Source organism: Pristiophorus japonicus, chromosome 10 (genome assembly GCF_044704955.1).
Source record: "Pristiophorus japonicus isolate sPriJap1 chromosome 10, sPriJap1.hap1, whole genome shotgun sequence".
In the NCBI taxonomy this organism is placed as follows: domain Eukaryota; kingdom Metazoa; phylum Chordata; class Chondrichthyes; family Pristiophoridae; genus Pristiophorus; species Pristiophorus japonicus.
This window is the reverse complement of record NC_091986.1, coordinates 105,651,905-105,678,094: the sequence shown is the minus strand read 5'-3', so window position 1 is coordinate 105,678,094 and position 26,190 is coordinate 105,651,905. Positions and strand designations below refer to the sequence as shown.

The 26,190-nt window shown below is 43.6% G+C and overlaps 1 protein-coding gene across 4 annotated transcripts in view; it reads right to left on the bottom strand.

The window, feature by feature from the left end:
* The window catches only part of slc36a4 (solute carrier family 36 member 4), a 457,837-nt gene extending 436,324 nt beyond the window's left edge, over positions 1 to 21,513 (bottom strand). For all 4 annotated transcript variants that reach the window (XM_070891988.1, XM_070891989.1, XM_070891990.1 and 1 more), the window contains exons 1-2: positions 21,423 to 21,513; positions 21,096 to 21,181 (exon numbers count right to left, since the gene is read on the bottom strand). In XM_070891988.1, coding sequence (XP_070748089.1) covers positions 21,096 to 21,117 — 22 coding nt within the window. In that variant the 5' untranslated portion in view covers positions 21,118 to 21,181; positions 21,423 to 21,513. The remainder of the gene's footprint in view (positions 1 to 21,095; positions 21,182 to 21,422) is intronic.
* Between the last annotated feature and the right edge of the window lie 4,677 nt (positions 21,514 to 26,190).

Genomic DNA, 26,190 nt, shown 5'->3' with positions numbered 1-26,190 from the left:
CATAATTCATTGTCAATTACCAAGAAAGTGGAGTTACTCCAGAGATTAGATAGAGGTGCTTCAGTGAGACGACTGAGTGAGGAGTATGGTGTTGGAATCTCCACCATTTATGATATTAAAAAAAAGAACAGATCATGAAGTTTTATGCAAGTGATGTTCAGAAAGAAATGAGTAAGGGAAAAATTATGCATAAACCTAAAAGTGCTGAGTTGGATCTAGTAATGATAGAGTGGTGGCGACAGAGAAGTGAAAAGGTTCCTTTATCTGGCCCAATGGTGATGCAACATAACCAAGATACTCCCTGCAGAACTGGAGAGTGAAACTCCATGCGAGTACTCTTCAGGTTGGCTAACCAAATTTAAAAAGGCATCATGGCATTAAGCAATTGGTATGTGGTGAAAAAGCCTCAGCAGATCAGGACATTCTAAAATGGGAGGGTGAACAGCCAGTTGTCATGGTACCAACGATACAGGTAAAAAACAGGATGAGGTCCTACGAGACGAATTTAGGAAGCTAGGAGTTAAATTAAAAAGTAGGACCTCAAAAGTAGTAATCTCAGGATCGCTACCAGTGTCACGTGCTAATCAGAGCAGGAATCGCAGGATAGCTCAGATGAATACGTGGCTTGAGCAGTGGGGCAGAAGGGAGGGATTCAAATTCCTGAGACATTGGAACCAGTTCTGGGGAAGATGGGACCAGTACAAACCAGACGGTCTGCACCTGGGCAGGACTGGAACCAATGTCCTAGGGGGAGTGTTTGCTAGTGCTGTTAGGGATGAGTTAAACTACTATGGCAGGGGGATGGGAACCTATGCAGGGAGGCAGAGGGGAATAAAATGGAGACAGAAGCAAAAGATAGAAAGGAGAATAGTAAAAGTGGAGGGCAGAGAAACCGAAGGCAAAAAACAAAAAGGGCCACTTTACAGCAGAATTCTAAAGGGTCAAAGGGTGTTAAAAAGACATGCCTGAAGGCTCTGTGCCTCAATGTGAGGAGTACTCGGAATAGGGTGGACAAATTAACTGCGCAGACAGCAGTTAACGGATACGATGTGACTGGCATCACGGAGACATGGCTCCAGGGTGACCAAGGCTGGGAACTCAACATCCAAGGGTATTCAGCATTTAGGAAGGATAGACAGAAAGGAAAAGGAGGCGGGGTGGTGTTGCTGGTTAAAGAGGAAATTAATGCAATTGTAAGGAAGGATATTAGCTTGGATGATGTGGAATCGGTATGGGTGGAGCTACGGAATACCAAAGGGCAGAAAACGCTAATGGGAGTTGTGTACAGGCCACCAAATAGTAGGAGAGAGGTTGGGGACAGCATCAAACAAGAAATAAGGGATGAGTGCAATAAAGGTACAGTAGTAATCATAGGCGACTTTAATCTTCATATTGATTGGGCTAACCTCACTGGTAGAAACGCGGTGGAGGAGGATTTCCTGGAGTGTATTAGGGATAGTTTTCTTGACCAATATGTCGAGGAACCAACCAGAGAGCTGACCATCCTAGACTGGGTGATGTGTAATGAGAAGGGACTAATTAGCAATCTTGTTGCGCGAGGCCCCTTGGCGAAGAGTGACCAGAATATGGTAGAATTCTTTATTAAGATGGAGAGTGACAAAGTTAATTCAGAAACTAGGGTCCTGAGCTTAAGGAAAGGTAACTTTGATGGTATGAGGCACGAATTGGCTAGATTACACTGGCAAATGATACTTAAAGGGTTGACAGTGGATAGGCAATGGCAAACCTTTAAAGATCATAGGAAGAACTTCAACAATTGTACATCCCTGTCTGGAGCAAAAATAAAACGGGGAAGGTGGCTCAACCGTGGCTAACAAGGGAAATTGAGAGAGTGTTAAATCCAAGGAAGAGGTACACAAATTAGCCAGAAAAAGCAGCAAACCGGAGGACTGGGAGAAATTTAGAATACAGTAGAGGAGGACAAAGGGTTTAATTAAGAGGGGCAGGCAGTGACTAGTTGGGTACCGCAAGGTTCTGTGCTGGGGCACCAACTGTTTACATTGTACATTAATGATTTAAACAAGGGGATTAAATGTAGTATCTCCAAATTTGCGGATGACACTAAGTTGGGTGGCAGTGTGAGCTGCGAGGAGGATGCTATGAGGTTGCAGAGTGACTTGGATAGGTTAGGTGAATGGGCAAATGCATGGCAGATGAAGTATAATGTGGATAAATGGGAGGTTATCCACTTTGGTGGTAAAAACAGAGAGTCAGACTATTATCTGAATGGTGACAGATTAGGAAAAGAGGGAGGTGCAACGAGACCTGGGTGTTATGGTACATCAGTCATTGAAGGTTGGCATTCAGGTACAGCAGGCAGTTAAGAAAACAAATGGCATGTTGGCCTTCATAGCGAGGGGATTTGAGTACAGGGGCAGGGAGGTGTTACTGCAGTTGTACAGGGCCTTGGTGAGGCCCCAACTGGAATATTGTGTTCAGTTTTGGTCTCCTAATCTGAGGAAGGACGTTCTTGATATTGAGGGAGTGCAGCGAAGGTTCACCAGACTGATTCCCGGGATGGCAGGACTGACATATGAGGTGAGATTGGATCAACTGGGCCTTTATACATTGGAGTTTAGAAGGATGAGAGGGGATCTCATAGAAACATATAAGATTCTGACGGAATCTGACGGGACATTAGATGCGGGTATAATGTTCCCAATGTTGGAGAAGTCCAGAACCAGGGGGACACAATCTTAGGATAAGGGTTAGGCCATTTAAGACTGAGATGAGGAGAAACTTCTTCACTCAGAGAGTTGTTAACCTGTGGAATTCCCTGCCGCAGAGAGTTGTTGATGCCAGTTCATTGGATATATTCAAGAGGGAGTTAGATAATGGCCCTTGCAGCTAAAGGGATCAAGGGGTATGGAGAGAAAGCAGGAAAGGGATACTGAAGGAATGATCAGCCATGAACGTATTAATGGTGGTGCCGGATGGCCTACTCCTGCACCTATTTTCTATGTTTCTATGAGGCAGCTGAAGGTTATATCGATGAGTTCGTTAAACTAATTGCTGATGAAAACCTTTCAGCTGAGCAAATCTATAGCGCCGACGAGACAGCACGGTTTTGGCGCTATATACCGAGAAAGACATTAGTAACAGCATTAGAATCACAGCCAGCAGGTGTAAAAGACACCCAAGATAGACTGACTGTGCTTGCTTGTGCAAATGCAGCTGGGACATGCAAGTGTAAGCTTATAGTCATCGGGAGAGGTCAGCGTCCAAGATGTTTCAAGGGCGTAAGAATATTCCCAGTGCGTTATTATGCGAATAAGAGAGCATGAGTAACCAGGGTAATCTTTCTGAACTGGTTTGAGAAGCATTTTGTTCCCCAGGCACGTGTTCATTGCATGACAGCTGGCCTTGAATAAAACTGCAAAATATTCTTGCTGCTGGACAATTGCTCAGCACATCCTGATGCTGAGCTTCTAGTAAAAGATAATGTCCATGGAATCTATTTACCTTCCAATGTAACATCACTGGTACAGCCAATAGACCATGGAATTTTGAGATCAATGAAGTGGCTGTACAAAAACGAATTCATGAGATGTTTGCTTAATGCTGTGAGCAGAGGCATAGGAATAACAGCGTACTCAAAAGGTTTCTCTGTCAAGGACGCCATATGGGCAGCTGCGGATGCGTGGAATGAGGTAACTAGAGACACCTTGGCCAATGCTTGGCATAACCTCTGGCCAGCAACTATGTTTAGTGAAGATGATGACTTTGAAGGCTTTCATGTGTCCAGGGAGAAGGAAATGACTGATGAACTTTTAGAATATGCAAAAGGTCTGACTTGTGAAGCTCTGCTAGATTTGAATGAAGACAATGTCACAGAAGTCATGGACATGGACAATGATGCTCCCGGTGTGCATGCAGTGACAGATGAAGAAACTGTGGACATGGTTTTGCATCCAGAGGAAAAGAATGAAAGCAGTGAGGATGACGATGCTGATGTTGATAATCAAGTCGAAAATGTATCCATTGACAAAGCAATCAATCTTTGTCAAGAATTAATCAACGCCCCAGAGCAACAAAATTTCATAAGTAAAGAGGAAATAATGCAGGTGTATAAAATTTGGGAAAAATTAATCAAACAAAAGCCCTAAAAACAATTAAAATTAGTCAATATGTTTCAAAGCGTATTGCAGCAGAGTGGCCAAAACCTACAGCCCACAACTACACCAGCAATTTTCACATTTGAAAATCCTATTGCTGGCCCATCTTCAGCCCCATACATCATAGCTGAGCCCTCTATGACCTCAAGCACAACCTCTAGCTAATTGTAACCTATACCTATTTGTGTGCAGCTTACTTCGGAAGTGGATCACAGGCTGGAAGAATATTATTCTTTATACATTACAGTGTACCTGTATTATGTTTCATACCTGTACTGTTTACCAAATTAAAAACCTTTATTAATTATATGTTATGCTTTGAGTACATTCCCTTTCATATTTTGAGTACATTTTAAGCCGTACATACCTTTTCAAAGAAAAATCCGGAAAAATCCACAAACCGGCCCGACCGAGGTTGACGGATTTGGGCTGTCGGATTTTTTGCTCCGAAATCTGGAAATACCCGAACCACGGCCTAAAGGTTTCCGGATTCAGGATGTCGTATTTCTTCTCTGAATTCTGGAAAAACCCAAAAACCGGAACGGCCTCGGTCCCGAAGTTTTCGGATTACATAAGAACATAAAAACATAAGAACTAGGAACAGGAGTAGGCCATACGGCCCCTCGAGCCTGCTCCGTCATTTAATACGATCATGGCTGATCCGACCATGGACTCAGGTCCACTTCCCTGGCCACTCCCCATAACTCCTTATCAGTTAAGAAACTGTCTATCTCTGTCTTAAATTTATTCAATGACCCAGCTTCCACAGCTCTCTGAGGCAGCGAATTCCACAGATTTACAACCCTCAGAAGAAATTCCTCCTCATCTCAGTTTTAAATGGGCAGCCCTTTATTCTAAGTTTATGCCCCCTAGTTCTAGTCTTCCCGATCAGTGGAAACATCCTCTCTGCATCCACCTTGTCAAATCCCCTCATTATCTTATACGTTTCAATAAGATCACCTCTCATTTTTCTGAATTCCAATGAGTGGAGGACCAACCTACTCAACCTTTCCTCATCAGTCAACCCTCTCATCTCCAGAATCAACCTTGTGAACCTTCAACCTAACATGCTCCTCGTTTTTTTCCCGCCAAAGTGCATAACCTCACACTTTCCAACATTATACGCCATCTGCCAAATTTTTGCCCACTCACTTAGCCTGTCTATGTCCTTTTGCAGGTTTTGGGTGTCCTCCTCACACATTGCTTTTCCTCCCATCTTTGTATCGTCAGCAAACTTGACTATGTTACACTCAGTCCCTTCTTCCAAGTCGTTAATATAGATTGTAAATAATTGGGGTCTCAGCACTGATCCCTGCGGCACCCCACTAGTTACTGATTGCTATCCAGAGGACAAACCATTTATCTCGACTCTCTGTTTTCTGTTAGTTAGTCAATCCTCTATCCATGCTAATATATTACCCCCAACCCCGTGAACTTTTATCTTGTGCAGTAACCTTTTATGTGGCACCTTGTCAAATGCCTTCTGGAAGTCCAAATACACCACAGCCACTGGTTCCCCTTTATCCACCCTGTTCTTTACATCCTCAAAGAATTCCAGGAAATTTGTCAAATATGACTTCCCCTTCATAAATCCATGCCGACTCTGCCTGACTGAATTATGCTCTTCAAATGCCCTTTAATAATGGACTCCAACATTTTCCCAACGACAGATGTTAGGCAATTTTATACATGTACTTGTATAAAATATAGCAACATGTATAAGCTCTTAAAGTCATCTTAAAAACAACTTTGCAAAAGATCTGTGGAAGATCATTTTTGAATTACGAATATAGGAACAACAGCTGACCTATTGGGACTGCTCCAACGTTCCCTTTAAGCTGCACTGTAGATCCCGCACAGCTGGTGAGCTGGCTTTTAAACCGAAAAACCGTGCTTGTGCGGAATTTTGAATGGCCGGCACAGCCTGTTAAAGGGGCCACTACAGGCCCAAATTTTTTTTTTTTCCCCGGGAACATTGGACTGCTCTGCCCCAGTTAGCTAGCCATGGTAGCTCTATCCTTTTACAGGATTTTTACTGACTTATGGCAGGACTCAAACAAAGGTTACTCAGCAGAGTCTATTTAAACAGCGTACGACAGCAAACAGTCCACAGAGTCTATATAAAAAAAGTTTCTACAAAATACAGCAAACGAAACTTATGACCAAAACTACGACAACTATTCCAGATAAAAGCGGGGCGATTTCTTCAGCAGATAGCAGTAAGTAGAGAGTACATAATACCAATTGATTATTCCTCCAGCAAATTGCAGTGCCCATCTTTCCCCGAACTCCTTGTATCAAAATGGCTCGTATCAAAGTAACAAAGATCCTATGTGAAGGCAACCATGCTAAACTGTCACCCCCTTGTCCTTCTGGACCTGTCTGCAACCTTTGACACAGCTGACCACGCCATCCCCCTCCACCGTCATCCAGCGGGGGTGGGACTGTATGCGCCTAATTCCATTCTTATATATATATATACAGTCATAGCCAGAGAACCACCTGCAATGGCTTCTCTTCATGCCCCTGCACCGTTATCTCTGAAATTCCCCAAGGAACGATCCTTAACCCCCTCCTATTTCTCATCTACATGCTGTCCCTAGGTGACATTATCTGAAAACAAAATGTCAGGTTCTTCATATATGCCAACGACATACACCTCTACCTCACCACGACCTTCCTCAACCCCTCCACGGTCTCTAAATTGTCAGATTGCTGGTCAGATATTAAGGACTTTTGGAGCAGAAATTTCCTCCAACTAAATATTGGGAAGACCGAAGCTATGGTCTTCGGTGCCCGCCATAAACTCTGTTCCCTGGCCACCAACTCAATCCCTTAAATGGCCACTGTCTGAGGTTGAAACAGACTGTTCACAACCTTGGTGTTGAATTTGATCCCGCGGTGAGCATCCAACCACATATCCACGTGATCACTAAGACCGCCTATTTCTACCTCCATAACATCACCTTACCCCACCCCTGCCTCAGCTCATCTGCTACTGAAATCTTCATCCATGCCATTTTGTTACTTCTAGACTTGACTACCAACACACACCTGGTCAACCTCCCTACTTCCACTATCCATAAACCTATGCTCATACTAAATATGCAGCCCATATCATAACTCACATCAAGTCCCGTTCACATATCATCCCTGTGCTCGCTGATCTATACTGGCTCCCGGTTAAGCAATGATTCAATTTTAAAATTCTCATCCTTCTTTTCTAATCCCTCCATGCCCTTGCTCCTCCCCATCTCTGTAACCTCCTCCAGTCCTGCAACCCTCCAAGATATCTGCACCAATGTCTCCTGTCAGCTGCACTGCCTCCTGTATGGCCTGCCTCCCATTCAAATTTTTCTGCATGCGTGGTATCTACAATGTAAAAGCCAGTGGACGGCCTGCACGGGACCTCAAATAAGTGCCCAGCCACACGCACCTTTGCAGGAAGTCTGATCTACAAAAAGGAAGAAGAGCAAAAGTAAGCATTTGTCCCTTAGAGGCGGAGACAGCTGAAATTATAATGGGGAATAAGGAAATCTCAAATATTTTGTATCTGCCATCACAGTAGAAGACACAAAAAGCATACCAAAAAGTGGGGAACCAAGGGGTTAATGAGAGGAACTTAAAGTAATTAATTCAGTAGAGAAAAAGTATTTAAGAAACTAATGGAATTGAAATCCGGCAAATCCCCTGGATCTGATGGCTTACATCTTAGGGTTCTAAACGACATAGCTGCAGAGATAGTGAATGCATTGGTTGCGATCTTCCAAAATTCTCTAGATTCTAAAACGGTCCCAGCGGATTAAAAGGTAGAAATTATAACCTCACTATTCAAGAAAGGAGCGAGAAAAGGCCAGTTAGCCGGTCAGTCATTAGGAAAGTGCTGGAATCCATTATTAAAGAAATGGTAACAGGGCACTTAAAAAAATCAGAATATGATTTGGCAGAGTCAACATGATTTTCTGAAAGGGAAATAGTGTTTAATAAATCTATTATTTTGAGGAAATAACTAGCAGGGGAGATAAAGAGGTACCAGTGGATGTATTATATTTGAATTTCCAAAAGGCATTCGATAAGGTGCCACATAAAAGGTTGCTATGCAAGATAAGGGCTCATGGGGTTTGGGGCAATGTATTAGAATGGATAGAGGATCGGTTAATAGACAGAAAACAGTAGGTATAAATGGGTCATTTTCCGGTTGGCAGGCTGTGACTAGTGGGGTGCCGCAAGGGTCAGTGCTTGGGCCTCAGCTATTTACAAGCTATATTAATGACTTGGACGAAGGGACCGAGTGCAATATATCCAAGTTTGCGGATGATACAAGGCTAGGTGAAAAAGTAAGAGGTGAGGAGGATGCAAAGAGACTGCAAATGGATATAGAACAGATTAAGTGAGTGGGCAATAATGTGGCAGATGGAACACAAGGTGGGGAAATGAGGTTATTCACTTTGGTGGGAAGAATAGAAAAATATTTTTTAATTGGTGAGAAAATATTAAATGTTGGTGTTCAGAGAGATTTAGGTATCTTCATACAGGAAGCACAGAAAGTTAGCATGCAGTTACAGCAAGCAATTAGGAAGGTAAATGGCATGTTGGTCTTTATTGCAAGGGGGTTGGAGTATAATACTAAGGAAGTTGTGCTACAATTATACAGAATGTATAAACATAAAGGTGAATCAGAAAGTGGGGTCAAAGCAGGACAAAAGGGTAAAAAAACAAATTTAAAAGCTTTTTATCTGAATGCACGTAACATTCGTAACAAAATGGATGAGTTGATGGCACAAATAGATACAAATGGGTCTGATAGTCATGATAGAGACGTGGTTACAAGGTGACCAAGACTGGGAACTAAATATTCAAGGGTATCTGACAATTCGGAAGGACAGACAGAAAGGAAAAGGAGGTGGGGTAGCACTGTTAATAAAGGATGAGATCAGTGCGCTAGTGAGAAACGATATTGGCTCTGAAGATCAAGATGTTGAATCAGTTTGGGTGGAGATTAGGAATAATAAGGGGAAAAAGTCGCTAGTGGGCATAGTTTATAGGCCCCCTAACAGTAGCTACACTGTTGGACGGAGTATAAATCATGAAATAATGGAGGCTTGTAATAAAAGAATGGCAATAATCATGGGCGATTTTAACCTTCATATTGATTGGACAAAGCAAATTGGCCAGGGTAGCTTCGGGGAAGAGTTCATAGAGTGTATCCGGAATAGTTGCCTTGAAGAGTACGTTGTGGAACCAACCAGGGAGCATGCTATCTTAGATCTGGTACTGTGTAATGAGACAAGATTAATAAATGATCTCTTAGTAAAGGATCTGCTCGGAATGAGTGACCATAACATGTTGAATTTCAAATTCAGTTGGAGGGGGAGAAAGTTGGTTCTCAAACCAGTGTCCTAAGCTTAAATAAAGGAGTCTACAAAAGTATGAGGGTAGAGTTGGCTAAAGTGGACTGGGAAAATAGATTAAAGTATGGGACGAATGATGAGCAGTGGCAGACATTGAAGGAGATATTTCATAACTCGCAACAATAACATATCTCAATGAGAAGGAAAGACTAAGAGAAGGGAGAACCATCTGTGGCTAACTAAGGAAATAAGGGATGGTATCAAATTGAAAACAAGGACATACAATGTGGCCAAGACCAGTGAGAGGCCAGAGAATTGGGAAACTTTTAAAAGACAGCAAGAATGACAAAAAAAATGATAAAAAGAGGAGGAAGATAGATTATGAAAGTAAACTAGCACGAAATATAAAAAGAGATAGGATTGGTTAATGGACAGAAAACAGAGTAGAGACAAAAGGGGCATTTTCTGATGGCAGGCTGTGACTAGTGGGGTGCCACAAGGATCGGTGCTGGGTCCTCAACTTTTTACAATCTATATTAATGTAGATTAATATAGTATCTACTATAAGTATCTACTTCCCCTTTAAACACCACCAGGTATAACCTTTTGTGGCAATGCATTTCAGTCTCAACTTATAGTTTGAATACATTTTAATGGAGTCACTTCTAAGCAGCATAGGTTGAATTTGAAGATTTTTTTCACCTTGTTCTGTATTGCCTTACTAGAAGGAAGAATAATTCCCTATCTACCCTGTCAATTCCTTTCATTACCTTAAACATCTTAATCTGATCGCTCATCATCATCTTCGGGGAATATAAACCAACACTACAGACTGCATTGGGAGCAATAGAAATGCATAACAAGGTAAATTATACCAGGGAAGATACTTTGTTACAGGGAAAATGATTCCCCAAAGGCTTCAAACAGTGTAAAGTTGCAGAAAATCATGTAAACTAACTGGGGAGCAGAAAAAACAGGTGGATCAGTATTTTCTTAAGGGGAGCACTGGGAGAAATACTTAAAAGGAGGGTATCCAAGTTAAGTGTGCAGTGGAGAGTAACTAAGGTGAAACAAAAATAGTGTGAAATAGATGACAAATGGGATTAATCATATAATACCCAACAAAAACAAAAAGTGCAACAAAACACCTGAGGGAAGTCAAAATTTAAATGGAGGCACCAGATAGAAAAAAAAATGAAAAGCACTAGGATTAAAAAAATTTAAAATTAAATCCAGAGGGAATGAGAGAAATGCAACAAGAAAGAGAAATAGCTAAGAGAAGGAAAACTAAGTTGGAGACCATGTAATTTGTGACTATCTCACAGCAAACACATGAGAAAAGCAGCTACAAAAGTGAAAGGATGGAAAAACGGTCTGCTAATCAGCAATCCTAAAAAGAGTTCCGACTTTGCAGATCAAGGTACATGAACTAGGAGGGCAGACTGAAGCAAGGAGATTTTTGAGTGATTCAGTATTAAATAAAGTGAATGAGTCCTGTCAATAAGTGATATCGGAGGTTAGCATCAAACCTCCAAAATGAACCTTCAGGTGATTAGAGATGGAGACGAGTACAATCAGGAACAGTGTTGTCATGACAAAAGAACAATTGCTGAAAGAAACCATGGTAATGGAAATATTGGATGCATTCGAGTTGACAAAAAAAAAAGAAATGTAGAAGACCCAATGAAGCTACCCAAGAGTTTATATTAGCGAACACATACCAGGCACCATCCAACAATGCATACAATGTCCCAAAAGTAAAAACTAGTTAGAAAACCAGAGTATGGCCAAGACAAAGACAGTTTTGGAGGTCATGGAGAGTGTAGTCATAGGTGATTTTTGCTCATAAATGTGGACAGTCATGTGTGTCATAACAGCAATATCATCACGATGGGTGAGCTGTTTACCTGCAGCTAGAGCAGTACATATTGAGAAAAGATTAGAAGAGATACTGAAGGGGACAGATGGAGACCTAGGGATAGCAGTCTACAGAGGTAAATGACATAGGAGAAATAATATTAGAGCCTTAAAAGTCCACACAAATTGAAAATTGGTTCAAAATTCAAGATAAATGATGCAAAGTAATGTACTCTGCTGTAATTCCAGTGCTAGGGAAAGGAAGGGAGCTCACCATAAAGTATTGAGATAACCAAGTTGCTAGCAGCTTTGTGCGAGTACCATCATAAATAACTTGGAAGCCTTACAGAATAATAAGGACTAGTACAGGAGAGACAGGTTTCATTAAACCAAGTAGGGACAAAGGGCTCAATTTTGGTTAGGAGTTGCTGTTTTTTTGGGGGAGTAGGCTGTTTTTGCTGGCCTAACTTAAAAATCCCCAGTTTCCTCAATCAATTTGCACCAGTGTAACTCAGTTACGTTTTTTTTTAGGTTCGTTTTTTTTTCCTCAAAAGAGGGCATTACCAGCCACCTATGCCAGTTTTGACCATTTAAGCAACTTTGGCCGCCAATAGTTACTCCATTTCTACTTAGGCCAGTGTATGTGGCCACTTGAGAAAACCCCTGCGAAGAGTTAAAGAAATTGGCGCAGGCAAGTACATCGGAGGCCATTTGGCCTGGGATAGGGGCAGGAAGCGGAGAGGACCTGGACCTGAACCAACCAAGCCTTAAGGAACAGACTTGCAAAATCATTCTTCCTATGCACAATTAAAAGAAGAAATTTAAGGCTCAATTTTCAGCCTGAATTGCTCCTATTTTTTTTTGAAGGCGAGGGGTGGAGGAAAGAGAGAAGGGTGGTGGGGGTGGAGGAAGGAGAAGGAAGGTGGGGGGGGTTGGAGGAAAGGGGGAGGGGGAGGTAAGGAAGGAAGCTGAATGGGAGGAAAGTCCGAGTCCCGATCTTCGCCTGGGGAGCCCATTCGGCCACGGCTAGGGTCGGGCCCCTCTCACGCAGCCTCGGGGGCCTGGAGCTACTGCACATGCGCGCACACTCTTGCGCGCATGTGCAGAGGTCCTGGCACAGTTTTCAGCGCCGGGACCTGGCTCCGCCCTCGACCCCCTGTGCTGTGCCACGCCAAGCACAAAGACATCCTGAGGAGACCGGATAATCACAAGGTAAGTTTTCGGCGCCCTTTTTATTCCAGAGAGTCGGCGCACCTTATGGAGATGCGCTGTTTTTCCAGAGGGCCGAAACAGGCAGGCAGGACTCAGGTTACCATGGCAGCCCGATCTTTTTGGCGCAGTAAAGACAATACCCTCTTCGGGTTAGGCCACGCCAAAAAGAGATCCTAAGGCGAAACTTACAACAATTTTTTTTTGGCGTACTTGGGCCACAAAAAAAAAAATCGGGAGTATCTCTTCAAGTACGCCAAAAAAATGCTTTGGGGAAAATGGAGCCCAAGAAGACTAGCGATGAACATTGAGGAAACAATCGGTATCATTTAAATTAGACAAGTGGTGTATAGGGCAGGGTGGCAAAAAGCACCCCAGATGAGATGGATTATAGGGTAGAAGCCAGTCAACAAGTAGATATGAACTCAGAAACTTGAGAGACTTGCATGAACTGACAACCAGGAATGGGCAAACGCTGTGCAACGAAAGAAGGTAAACCTATTTACACGAACACGAGAAGAATTATACAAACAAAATGCTTGAACTGAAGGCTATTGTAGCAGGAGAGATCTATATCAGAAACATGGCTAAATCCAGGTGGTGAAAATTCATATAGTATTCAGGGATATTAGGCCCAAATTTGGCCCATCTGTTTTGTCAGCGCACTCATCGGGGAAATTGGCGCCGAAAAGATCTCCACGGATTCTGGCCGCTCTGTGGCCTCTCCCATGGCTTGGCGCGGCGTGGTCTGTCCATTAGGGGGCGGTGCTAGGGCCCTGCGCAAAAAACAGTGGCAGCAGTTCAATGCATGCGCACTGGAGGTTTCGCGCATGCGCAGTAGCTCCTGCCCCCAGCCGGAGGTCCCTCGGAGAAGTCGTCCGGTCCCTCGGAGAAGTCCGAGCGAGTCGGAGAGGTGTCGGAGTCGGCCCCGAGTTAGGAATGTAGGACTTAAGTTTTATTTTTTATTTATTATTGATAGTTTTTATGCTTCTTGAATGTTGTTGTGAAGGCATTTAGTGCTTTGCAAGTTCTTCTCCGCTTCCCTCCGCTCCCCCCTCCCCCCACCTCATGGTAGATGTAGTGCATGGCAACCTCTTGCCCAAGTGGGTTAAGGAAACTACAAGAGGCAATATTACATAAAATTTACAGCATAGCAACAGGCCATTCAGCCCAACTGGTCTATGCAGTGTTTATGCTCCACAAGAGTTTCCTCCCACCTACTAAGCATATCGTTCTACATAAGAAATAGGACCAGGAGTAGGCCATACAGCTCCTCGAGCCTGCTCCGCCATTTAATACGATCATGGCTGATCCGATCATGGACTCAGGTCCACTTCCCTGCCCGCTCCCCATAACCCCTTATCGAAACTGTCTATCTCTGTCTTAAATTTATTCAATGTGCCAGCTTCTATAGCTCTCTGAGGCAGCGAATTCCAGATTTACAACACTCAGAAGAAATTTCTGATCTCAGTTTTAAATGGGCGACCCCTTGTTCTAATCTCCAGTCAGTGGAAAAATTCTCTCTGCATCCACCTGGTCAAGCCCCCTCATAATCTTATACGTTTTGATAAGATCACCTCTCACTCTTCTGAATTCCAATGAGTAGAGGCCCAACCTCCTCCTAAGTCAACCCTCTCATCTCCAGAATCAACCTAGTGAACCTTCACTGAACTGCCTCCAAAACAAGTATATCCTTTTATAAATATGGAAAGCAAAACTGTACGCAGTATTCCAGGTATGGCCTCACCAATACCCTGTATAACTGTAGCAAGACTTCCCTGCTTTTATACTCCATCCCCTTTGCAATAAAGGCCAAGATTCCATTGGCCTTCCTGATCACTTGCTGTATCTGCATACTAACCTTTTGTGTTTCATGCACAAGTACCCCCAGGTCCCACTGTACTGCAGCACTTTGCAATCTTTCTCCATTTAAATAATAACATGCTCTTTGATTTTTTTTCTGCCAAGGTGCATGACCTCACACTTTCTAACATTATACTCCATCTGCCAAATGTTTGCCCACTCACTTAGCCTGTCTATGTCCTTTTGCAGATTTTGTGTGTCCTCCTCACACATTGCTGACGATACAAAGATGGGAGAAAAAGCAAACTTGGCTACGTTACACTCGAGTAACCAGTATCTATTCAAACTTCCCCAAAAAAGGGTAGAATCATTGCTGATCACTTTAGCTGCTTTTATACTGGCCTTAGAAGGAGTTTGTGCCAACAGTTTCAAACATGCAGAGCTCATGCAGCCAATGGCAATCTCCAATATAAACTTACCAGATTTGTGCAGTTCAGCCAACAGAAAGACCCTATATTAGTGGGTCTTGCCAGATTCACTAAGACTAGCCACCTAGTAGACTCAATAAAAGTGCGTTTAACAGGCAGCCATTGCAAATCCAGCAAGTTTAGCTTGGGGCTTTCTGCTGGTTGTATGCTAACCATACTTCAAGAACTGGTAGCATCCTTCTAAAAGCAAATTTTGTAAGGTATGTGATGAGATTATAGATATCAAATACCAGAATATTAATTCCTGTTATCAGATGTAGAAAAAGCCTTTAGGAATACTAAAGCTCTATATCCACCTACTGCGCTCCGACTGATTGCAAGCATCAAGAACACCTCCAATAACCAAGTATATGCACTGTATAATGAAGTACTGCTCTATTTCTAGCATCTGCAGTATTTTGCTTTTGTAGTGCTTGCATGACCTTACTGTGTGTGCAAATTCCACATTGGCCAACAGAAGAGTGGCTTAGTTCAAAAGTAACACAGGTACAGCGTCTAAAGTCCAGAGTTCCGGAATCTGGACTCCGGGACGATCCTTGGCAGAGTCGTCCAGAATCCGCAAAATGTTCTGGAATCCGGACACCCTGCCAAACTGTTATCACTGTCAGCCGGGCCCAGTGAATAGTCAAAAAATGAAATCCAACTATTGTACAGTGACAAAAATTACAAGAATAAAAACGCCAACCCTACTTGTTCCAGGCCAGGTCTTCAAAGTCACCGCACTGCTGCTCCTGGGTCCGCACCAACTCTGCACAGCATACAAGTCCCTTCGGCCAGAATCAAACTCTGCACAGCACATTCGGCTAGAACCAACCAAGCTCCCGCGCGCAAGTCCCTGGCCAGAACCAAGCTCCCGCGCGCAAGTCCCTGGCCAGAATCAACTCTGCACAGCACACAAGTCCTTTTTGCCTGAACCAACCAAGCTCCTGCGCGCAAGTCCCCAGCCAAAATCAAACTCTGCATAGCACACTGCAGCTCCCCAAAGTAGCAACCGCGCAATTGGATCACCACACCCCATGATTCCGAGCAGAGCTGACCCAACCTCACCCGACCAGATTGCGATTTTAAGTTTGCATACCTGTACCTGTAATTAAAAAAAAAGTATTGGTACTTTTAAATTCAGCATTTTTTTTTTAATTAGAGGCATTAAACATTGTCGGGCTACCCCAGCTGACCCATCTACACCCCATGCTGAGACCCCACCTACATCCCATGATCAGATCCCACCCAACCTGACTCCATCGCTGTGGTGTTTTTCCCGATTTAAAGATCTGCACGGGTAAAGATTGTGAATTTGTGTTGTGTCATTGCACACGTCAAAAAGACCTACCGATACCCCAATGGGTTCAGATAAAAGGAAAGAGGAAGCATAGTTCACTTTCATTTAACAAGAAAGTGGAATTACTTCAAGAGATTAGATAGAGGTGCTTCAGTGAAAAGATTGAGTGAGGAGTGTGGTGTTGGACTCTCCACCATCTATGATATCAGAAAACAGAAAGAACGTGAAGTTTTTTTGCAGAAAGTGATGTTCATAAGGAGTAAGAGAAAAAGTATGTACAAGCCAACATGTGATGATTTGGATCGAGCAGTGATGGAATGGTGGCGACAGAGGTGAAATGAAAAAGGTTCCTTTGTCTGGCCCAATGGTGGACAAGCTAAAATATTCCATGCACAACTGGGGATTGAAATTCCATGTGAGTACTCTTCTGTTTGACTAGCCAAATTTAAAAGGCATCATGGCATCAGGCAACTGAAAGTATGTGGTGAGAAAGCCTCAGCAAATCATGAGGCAGCTGAAAATTATATTGATGAATTCATCAAACTAACCGTTGATGAAAACCTTTCACCTGAGCAAATGAACAATGCCGATGAGACAGCACTATTTTGGCGCCACATACCGCAAAAAACATTAGAAGAATCGCAGCCAGCAGGTGTAAAAGACGCCAAAGATAGGTTGACTGCTTGCTACTGCAAATGCAGCTGAGACACAAGTGTAAGCTTATGGTCACTGGGAGAAGCCAGCGTCCAAGATGTTTCAAGAGTTTGAGTATTGCCAGTGCATTATTATGCCAATAAGAAAGCATGGGTAACCAAGGTAATCTTTCGGAACTGGTTTGAGAAGAATTTTGACCCTCAGGTGCATGCTCATTGCACGGAAGCTGGTCTTGAGAAAAACTGCAAAATATACTTGCTGCTAGACAATTGCTCAGCACATCCCGATGCTGAGCTTTTGGTAAAGGATAATGTCATGGAATCTACTTACCTCCAAATATTACACCACTGATACAGTCAATGGACCAACAAGTTTTGAGATCAATGAAGTGTCTCCACAAAAACGAGTTTGAGGTGTTTGCTTAATGCTGTGAACACAGGCATGGGAATAAAAGCATTCTCAAAAGCTTTCTCTATCAAGGACGCCATATGCGCAGCTGCGGATGCATGGAACTTCGTAACTGCAGACACCTTGGTCAATGCTTGGCATAACATCTGGCCATCAGCCATGTTTGCTGAAGATGATGATGCTCCTCAGGACTTTCAAGGCTTTCGTGTATCTAGGAGAAAGCAATGAGTGCTCAACTTTTAGATTATGCAAGAGGGTTGACTTGCGAAGCTGCGCAGGAATTGAATGAGGACGATGTCGAAGTAGTCATGGACATAGACAACAATGCTCCCAATGTAAATGCAGTGACAGATGAAGAAATCATGCAGAGGGTTTTGCATCCAGAAGAAAAGGATGATGATGCCTGTGATCAAGTCGAAAAAGTGCCCAGTGACAAAGCAATCAATATTTGTTGAGAATTAATTCACGCCTTAGAGCAACGAAGCTTCATAAGTGAAGAAGAAATACTGCAGATCCACAGAATTCGGAAAAAATTAGTGAAATAAAAGCCCAAATTATTTAAACAATATTAAATATATCTTTCAAAAGATGTCACATCAGAAGGCCCAAAACCTACAGCGTGCAACTACACCAGTAATTTCCACATTTGATAATCCTATTGCTGGCCCATCATCAGCCCCAGACATCATAGCTGAGCCCTCTACCTCAAGCACAACCTCCAGCCAATTGTAACTGTGCCTGTTTATTTTTACTCTGTTTACCAAATAAAAGCCTTCATTTACGGTTTTATATTTCATAACTTTGTTTCACAAATAAAAATTATATTTCATGCTTTGAGTACTGTACATTTCTTTTCAAATTTGAAGATGGTAGCAAAGATACATGCCGGGAAGCTCACATTAAGTACAGTTACTGCGTTTCAAAAACAAGAGGGGGAGATTAACCATACGTTGCGAAGAAACGAGGACTACAAGGCCCCTGCGAAGAGAAGAACTACAAAATGACAACCAAAAACCAGAAATCGGAACCTGGGCCTAGACATTTCCGGACTCGGGATGAGCTTCTGGCGTTCCGAAATCCGGAAATACCCGTACCTGGACTCTGGCATTTCCGGACTTCGGATATTAGAAACACGTTCCAAAGTCCAGAAAAACACGAAGTCCAGAACGGACTCAGTCCCGAGGGTTCCGGATTTTAGGCTCTGTGCCTGTACTGTGAAGCACCTTGGACATCCTGATTAAGTGAAAGATGCTATGTCTCTCTCTCTCATCTGGAAGGAGGAGAGCATGCCGGGAGATCTCAGAGATGCAGTAATCGTGACCATCTTTAAAAAAAAAAGGGACAAGTCCGACTGCAGCAACTACAGAGGAATCTCCCGGTTATCTGCCACTGGGAAAGTCATCACTAGAATCCTCCTCAACCATCTTCTCCCTGTGGCTGAGCAGCTCCTCCCAGAGTCAGTGCGTATTTCGTCCACTACGGGGGGGGGGGAACAACGGACATGATTTTTACTGCGCAACAGCTGCAAGAAAAATGCAGGGAACAGCACCAACCCCTGTACATGGCCTTCTTTGACCTTGCAAAGGCCTTTGACACGGTCAACCTCGAGGGACTATGGAGTGTCCTCCTCTGTTTCGGCTACCCCCAAAAGTTTGTCACCATCCTCCGCCTGCTCCATGACGACATGCAAGCCGTGATCCTGACCAACAGATCCATCACAGACCCAATCCACATCCAGACCTCAAGCAGGGCTGAATCAACTCACTTTTTGATCTTCCTTGCTGCAATGCTCCACCTCGCACTTAACAAGCTCCCTGCTGGAGTGGAACTAAACTACAGAACCAGTGGGAACCTATTCAACCTTCATCATCTCCAGGCCAGGTCCAAGACCATCCTCCACCAACTTGACTCCGCCACACAGCACTGACCCCCAGTCATCAATATCCACAGCATGGCCCTGGACAACATGGACCACTTTCCATACCTCGGGAGCCTATCAGCAAGAGCAGACATCAACGACTAGGTTCAACACCGCCTCCAATGCGCCAGTGCAGCCTTCGACCGCCTGAGCAAAAGTGTTCGAAGATCAGGCCCTCAAATCTTCCACCAAGCTCATGGTCTATAGGGCTGTAGTGATACCCGCCATCCTGTATGGCTCAGAGGTGTGGATCATATACACTAGACACCTCAAATCACTGGAGAAATACCACCAACGCCGCAAGAGCCTGCAGATCCCCTGCGAGGACAGATGCACCAACGTTAGCGTCCTCGATCAGGCCAACATCCCCAGCATTGAAGCACTGGCCACACTCGACCATCTCCGTTGGGCAGGCCACATTGTTCGCATGTCTGGCACAAGACTCCCAAAGCAGGTGCTCTACTCAGAACTCCTACCCGGCAAGCGAGCCCAAGGTGGGCAGGGGAAATATTTCAAGGACACCCTCAAAGCTTCCTTGATAAAATGCAACATCCCCCGACACCTGGGAGTCCCTGGCCAAAGACTACCCCAAGTGAAGGAAGTGCATCCGGGAGGGCGCTGAGCATCTCGAGTCCCGTCGCCGAGAGCATGCAAAAAAACAAGCGCAGGCAGCGGAAGAAGCATGCAGCAAACCAGTCCTTCCTTCAACGACTGTCTGTCCCACTTGTGACAGAGACTGTAATTCCTGTATTGGACCATTCAGTTACCTAAGAACTCACTTTTAGAGTGGAAGCAAGTCTTCCTCAATTTCATGGGACTGCCGATGATGATGATGATGATGATGATGATATGAATGCAGGTTCTTACTTTCTGAACCAAAGAACAAGACCTGGATCAATACAGCAACTGAGCCATGTTGGGCTTCAGATCTGAACAATTAAATGGTGTAAGCAGGTCAAACCACTAGAGCAAGACAAATGGACCACAAGAATGTCTACATAAAACTACAGGAGGACATCCAATTTGAAAAGTAAATCAATCACTCACACTGCAACACCTATCTGGTGCAGAGACAACTGATAACTCTTTTTCTGTAAATAACTGACTCCTACTACAACTCTCTAATCAAAGCCAGCTTAAGCTGCAGTTTTTGAAGTCAAATATTTATGACCTAAAATAACTTTAGAAAAAATGTTTCTACAACCAAACTAGCCCTAAATACTAAGTTGACACAGGATAAGCAGAAGCTGGTTAAATACCAGTTGGCGCCACAAGAAAACCAGGATGGATGATCTTAATTGTTCCAAGTTCTTGAGGTTTCTTTACTAGTGGCATATGCTGCCTACTCCACTGTAAAACAATATACAAATATGTTTCTGAAACGTTTTACTTTTACTCCATTTTTCCCTCTGTCCTCCTATCCTTTAGATGTTGGCCACTTGCCTTCATAGGTGCCTTGCACAAGACTCGCACCAAACCATTTTAATCAACATGCTGATTGGCAAAAGGCACACTCATCAGCACTGCCATAACAGAGAAAAAAAACTGATCAAGGCAGTATTCGTTACTGAGATATGCCTCATGTAATTGAACATTTCTTCCAGTTTGAATATGAAACATTCTGTATTCATCAAGGCAAATTAACGCACAACCAACTAAATGTCCAAATATTGCTAGTATAATTCAGCAATGGCAAAAGATAAAATCAATCAGTGTCTTTTAAAAAAAAAGACAATCGACGGTTCACCATGTCAAATTACAACTGCAGTTTATTTACAAACAGCAGTTTGTTTTTTGTTTTGCTTTCCTAGCCCTCCCGGGGATTCCCTGGGAGCGATTTCTCGCCCGAAGTACTATTTACTACCGAGAGTCATTTATGCATGCTGTGAAGTGAATGAGCCGGCCTCGTTGTGTTGGCGCCATTAAGTTGTCCCAGAACTCTGAACCAGGAAGGCAGCAGATTCCAACATGGGACCCGCCAGTCCCACTTACCCATTTCCTCGCCAGGCTCCATGTCCGCGCCACGTCACGTCACGCTGTCACCTCCCAAAACAGTTTTTTCTTGCTTCAAAAAAAGCCTGAGCAACAAAATAGAAAGACGAACATTTACAAAAAGCAACCAAGGTGTCATTTAAAAATAAATAGTTGAAACAAATAACACAGTCGCCTAGAAATGAACGTGTCCAGAGGTTATCCTGCTACTTCCCAGAAACATTAACCCTGCAGGAGGCAAATTCAAAACAATGAAGGTAAAGCCCCCGTCTGCCGACATTGTCGGTAAAGAACTATGCGGCTTTATTGGCAATATTAATCACAAACCTGCCCCAACGATCCCCCGCATCGCTAATACAGCTGGTTAGCAACCGCTTTGGCCGCAATGGGTGCTTTAATCGGACCAGGAGGACTAAGGTGACGGGCATGCGCAACTTGGCCTCAGTGATTGGACATGCGCATTTCCAGTTGGTGCTTCAGGCATTTTTGGAGTTCTTGCTGAACGTGGAAATTGTTTTCTACTTGCTAAACTTTCAGGAAATATTCAAATGGGGTTACTTCTGATCGAGATCCACACAGTATTTCTTTCTTTAATTTGTATTTCCTGATTGACTCGTATAAATTGCTGTCCGGCCAATTTACCTGTTAATCTGATTAAAATTTATTGAGATAGACCTTTGGAATATTTTACAGCAGTTGTTTAGCTTTAATTGGAACAATCAGCAAGCAATATGTTATTACTGGAATTCGACTAGCAGGAAGCGCTAACTAACTCACAATTAAAAATATATTACTGGATAAATTTAAGGTGATTCAATCATAAAGAATCATCGCATATCAACTATGTGGAGCATAGCCAAAACCCTTCCCACCACACAAAAAAAATAAAAGTGCAGGACCATCTTCACAGAAAGCACTCTTAAAAATAAGGGATACTAGGCAATTTCCAATTATTTTATAACAGCCCAAAACATACCATACTTTTTTCATTGTACGCACATGCTGCAGACTAAAGATGGCAGAAGGTATATTGAAGAGCATTCGAAGGGCCGAATGGCCTACTCCTGCACCTATTTTCTATGTTTCTATGTGTTATCGCTGACTCTTTTTCTCACTGTTTCAGTCTCAATATTTCTGTAAATCCTTTGTCTTCTCACTTTTCTGAAGGTCTTCAGTGTCTCAAGCTCTCAGATGTTCTGTTATTGATATCTTTTGTAAGATTTAGGGTCATGATGAGAGGTAACATATACTGGTTTGAAGATGGGGGAAGAGTGTCGGATTTAAAGCCAACATTTGGTCCATGAGAGGCCTTATTTAAGACGGGTGGGAGAGAGAAATCAGGGGCAAGACTTTCCATTAGTTTGCATCGCTACTACCCATTTAACGTCCATTTTAACACTGAGGTGAGGTATACAGCCCAGATATCGTCCATTTCGCAAAAAAATGGAGACTAACGGCCATTTATCACTCACATCGCCCAGCGTTACTTTCATCATTTAGGTACCGCCAAGAATTAATAATACTGCCCGCCCATTTTTTTTGCTGTAAAGGTCAGAATAGCCGAAACTAGCGCCCATAATATCGCTGAGCATTACTTTCAGCACCTCGCCCACATATCACCGAAAATATTGCTTGCCGAAAGAAACACTTAAAAAAAAGTTGCTCTCAGCTGACCTTAACCCAGCGGTATGGACGCCATTTTGTAAATCGGAGGACCTTTCATGTAAAAGGCTGCTTCAACTTCTGGGGAATTTTGATGTAATGAGTTATTTTAAGGTGATTTGAAAATCTGAACAAACATCTTATCATACTGTGGAAAATTTGAATTTATTTTAGGTGTTTTAGTAGGTAAATTTATTGTTTGTGAACAATAGGTATAATACTGATTGTTATTGTAATGGGGTCTGTAATTTCTCAGCCTGTCTTGATGACTACGCACATGCTGCAGACTAGAGATGGCAGAAGGTATATTCAAGAGCATTATGTGCCCAATCAAAGAGGTGGCAGACTGCTGAGGAGGAAGAGAACTTACACCCGATGCACTTACAGGGAGAAGCAGTCTTACCTGAATTTGTCCGATAACACGTGCCTTAGGAGACTGTGCTTCTGGAAAGAGGTTATCATTGAGATATGCCAGCTCATCAGGGGAGATCTGCAGCCTGCCAGCACCATCAGGACCACACTGTCCGTTGAGGTAAAGGTAACTGAGGCACTTTCTTTCTATGCATCGGGTTCCTTTCAGGCCTCAGCTGGCGACATTTACGCTATATCTCAGCATGCCACACATTGCTGCATTCGACAGGTGACTGCAGCCCTTTATGCACGGAGGAGGGACTTTATCAGCTTCCTTATGACCAGGGAGGCACAGTCTGAGAGGGCTCTAGGATTCTCCAGAATAGCAAACTTCCCCAAGGTGCAGGGAGCAATAGACTGTACGCACATCGTCGGCACCTTTTCAGGATGCAGGCATTTTTCAGAACCAAAAGGGATTCCACTCCCTGAATGTGCAACTCGTTGTCGACCACAAGCAAATTATAATGGCAGTAAATGCAAAATTTCCGGGCAGCGTCTATGATGCTCACATCCTGCATGAGAGCGCTATATCTGACATGTTTACCAGTCAGCCACAAGGTCAATGCTGGATGCTTGGTGACAAAGGATATGGCCTCACCACCTGGCTGATGACCTCCCTGTGTAACACCCAGACAGAAGCCGAGAAGCGATACAACGAGAGCAACATAGCCTCACGCAATATTGTCGAGAAGACCATTGGAGTGCTTAAGCAGTGCTTTAGATGCCTGGACCACTCAGGAAACAAGTTACAATACCATCCTGAGCAGGTAGCTCAATTCGTGGTGGTGTGCTGCATGCTGCACAACTTAGCTATCAGGAGGGGACAAGAATTGCCAGAAGGGACTGCCGGTCCACCTCTGGAGAGAGAGGACGAGGAGGTGGACGATGACCTCGGGGCAGACAATCAGGCGGAGGATGAAACCATGTCCCCACCCCCCTCTAGACCGCAGGAAAGGGCCCGTGGTGACTACATAGCTGCAAGACTCTTACATCAGCAGCTCATAAATGAGCGTTTTGCTTGAAATAACATTGGTGGTATTTACAAAGCTGCAAGACTGCTGTGTCTGCAGCTCATACATGAATGATGTACATTACCTTGTGATGTGAAAGTTAAAGTTGATTCAAGTTATGCTGAATTATCCCCTTTCATGTTAAGGAATCACCAGTGTTTAATGTTATAGCTATCTGAGAAAATGCACAACAATATTATATTAAATAAAAAAATTTTAAATGATAACTTTTGGATAAATTCATAATTATAACTCTAAAAAACACCCCACCCCACCCCCATCGCACTCCACCCCCACCCCACAACAAATTTATAACATTTATATAATTTATTAAATTTTTAACATTTCCAATAAGATTACTAACACAAATAACACAAATCTAAAAAAACAAGGTATCTCCTTCCCCGCTTCCGCCAAACCTCCCAATATTTATTCACTAGCAACAAAAGCAAGATCAATACTGTCACCACTCCAACTCCTCTGGCCATGCACCTCACTTTCCTTTTTCCCCATGCATCTTCTCCCCAGTCTACCTCTTCCCCTTCCCCTTCCGACTCCAAGCCACCTTGCCACAGTGCTCCTCAGGTGCTGCTTCATTGGGTGGGATGACAGCAGATCCGCTGGTTGGCCGGATGCTGGAGAGGACGTTCCCGAGGAGGGAACATCCTCTGAGCCAGAAACAAGAGCTTCCTCCTGGCTCACATGTGTCGTTGGCAGGGTAGAGGTGGGGAGAAGATGCGGGGAGTTGGAGGAGCCTGCAGCAACAAGCTCCATATCAAGCACACCAATTACATTTAGTGCTCCTGCGGTCATGTCCTCCTCCACCGTGTAGCGGGCCAAAGCACTTTGCCGCAGGGCAACCCAAGTGTCTCCATGCCGGCGCCGACCCCGCGATGGTTGGTTTGACGCAGCAGGACTGCTCCACGATCGTCAGATCTCAGCGGGGACATGGTTCATTTGTCCAGGAGGAGTGTGGAGGACACTCTGCAGCTCCACGGGTGAGATTCTGGGCTCTTCACCACCAAAAGCACGATCCACCGCCGCCGCCACCACCGGATCCGTACCTTGCCTCGGTGCTGTTTCCAGTGACTGCGCTCTTGGCGGAGCTACAAAACATTAATAAGATAAATAGAGGAGAAGGGGTGCTATGGTCACAGGGTGATTCAAACAATTGAGACATGAATTGGCTAGGACAGACTGGAGAATGATACTTAAAGGGTTGACGGTGGATAGGCAATAGCAGACATTTAAATATCACATGGATGAACTACAACAATTGTACATCGCTATGTGGCGTAAGAATAAAAAAAGGGAAGGTGGCTCAAACATGATTAACAAGGGAAATTAGGGAAAGTGTTAAATCCAAGGAAGAGACATATAAATTGGCCAGAAAAAGCAGCAAACCTGAGGACTGGGAGAAATTTAAAATTCAGCAGAGGAGGACTAAGGGTTTAATTAGGAGCGGGAAAATAGAGTATGAGAGTAAGCTTGCAGGCAACATAAAAACTGACTGCAAAAGCTTCTCTAGATATGTGAAGAGAAAAAGATTAGTAAAGACAAACGTAGGTCCCTTGTAGTCAGAATCAGATGAATTTATAATGGGGAACAAGGAAATGGCAGACCAATTGAACAAATACTTTGGCTCTGTCTTCACTAAGGAAGACACGAATAACCTCCCAAAAATACTAGGGGACCGAGGGTCTAGTGAAAAGGGGGAACTGAGGGAAATCCTTATTAGTCAGGAAATGGTGTTAGGGAAATTGAAGGGACTGAAGGCCAATAAATCCCCAGGGCTTGATAGTCTGCATCCCAGAGTAATTAAGGAAGTGGCCCTAAAAATAGTGGATGCATTGGTAGTCATTTTCCAAAATTCTATAGACTCTGGTTCAATTGCTATGGATTGGAGGGTAGCTAATGTAACCCCACTTTTTAAAAAAGGAGGGAGAGAGAAAACAGGGAATTATAGACCGGTTAGCCTGACATCGGTAGTGGGGGAAATGCTGGAATCAATT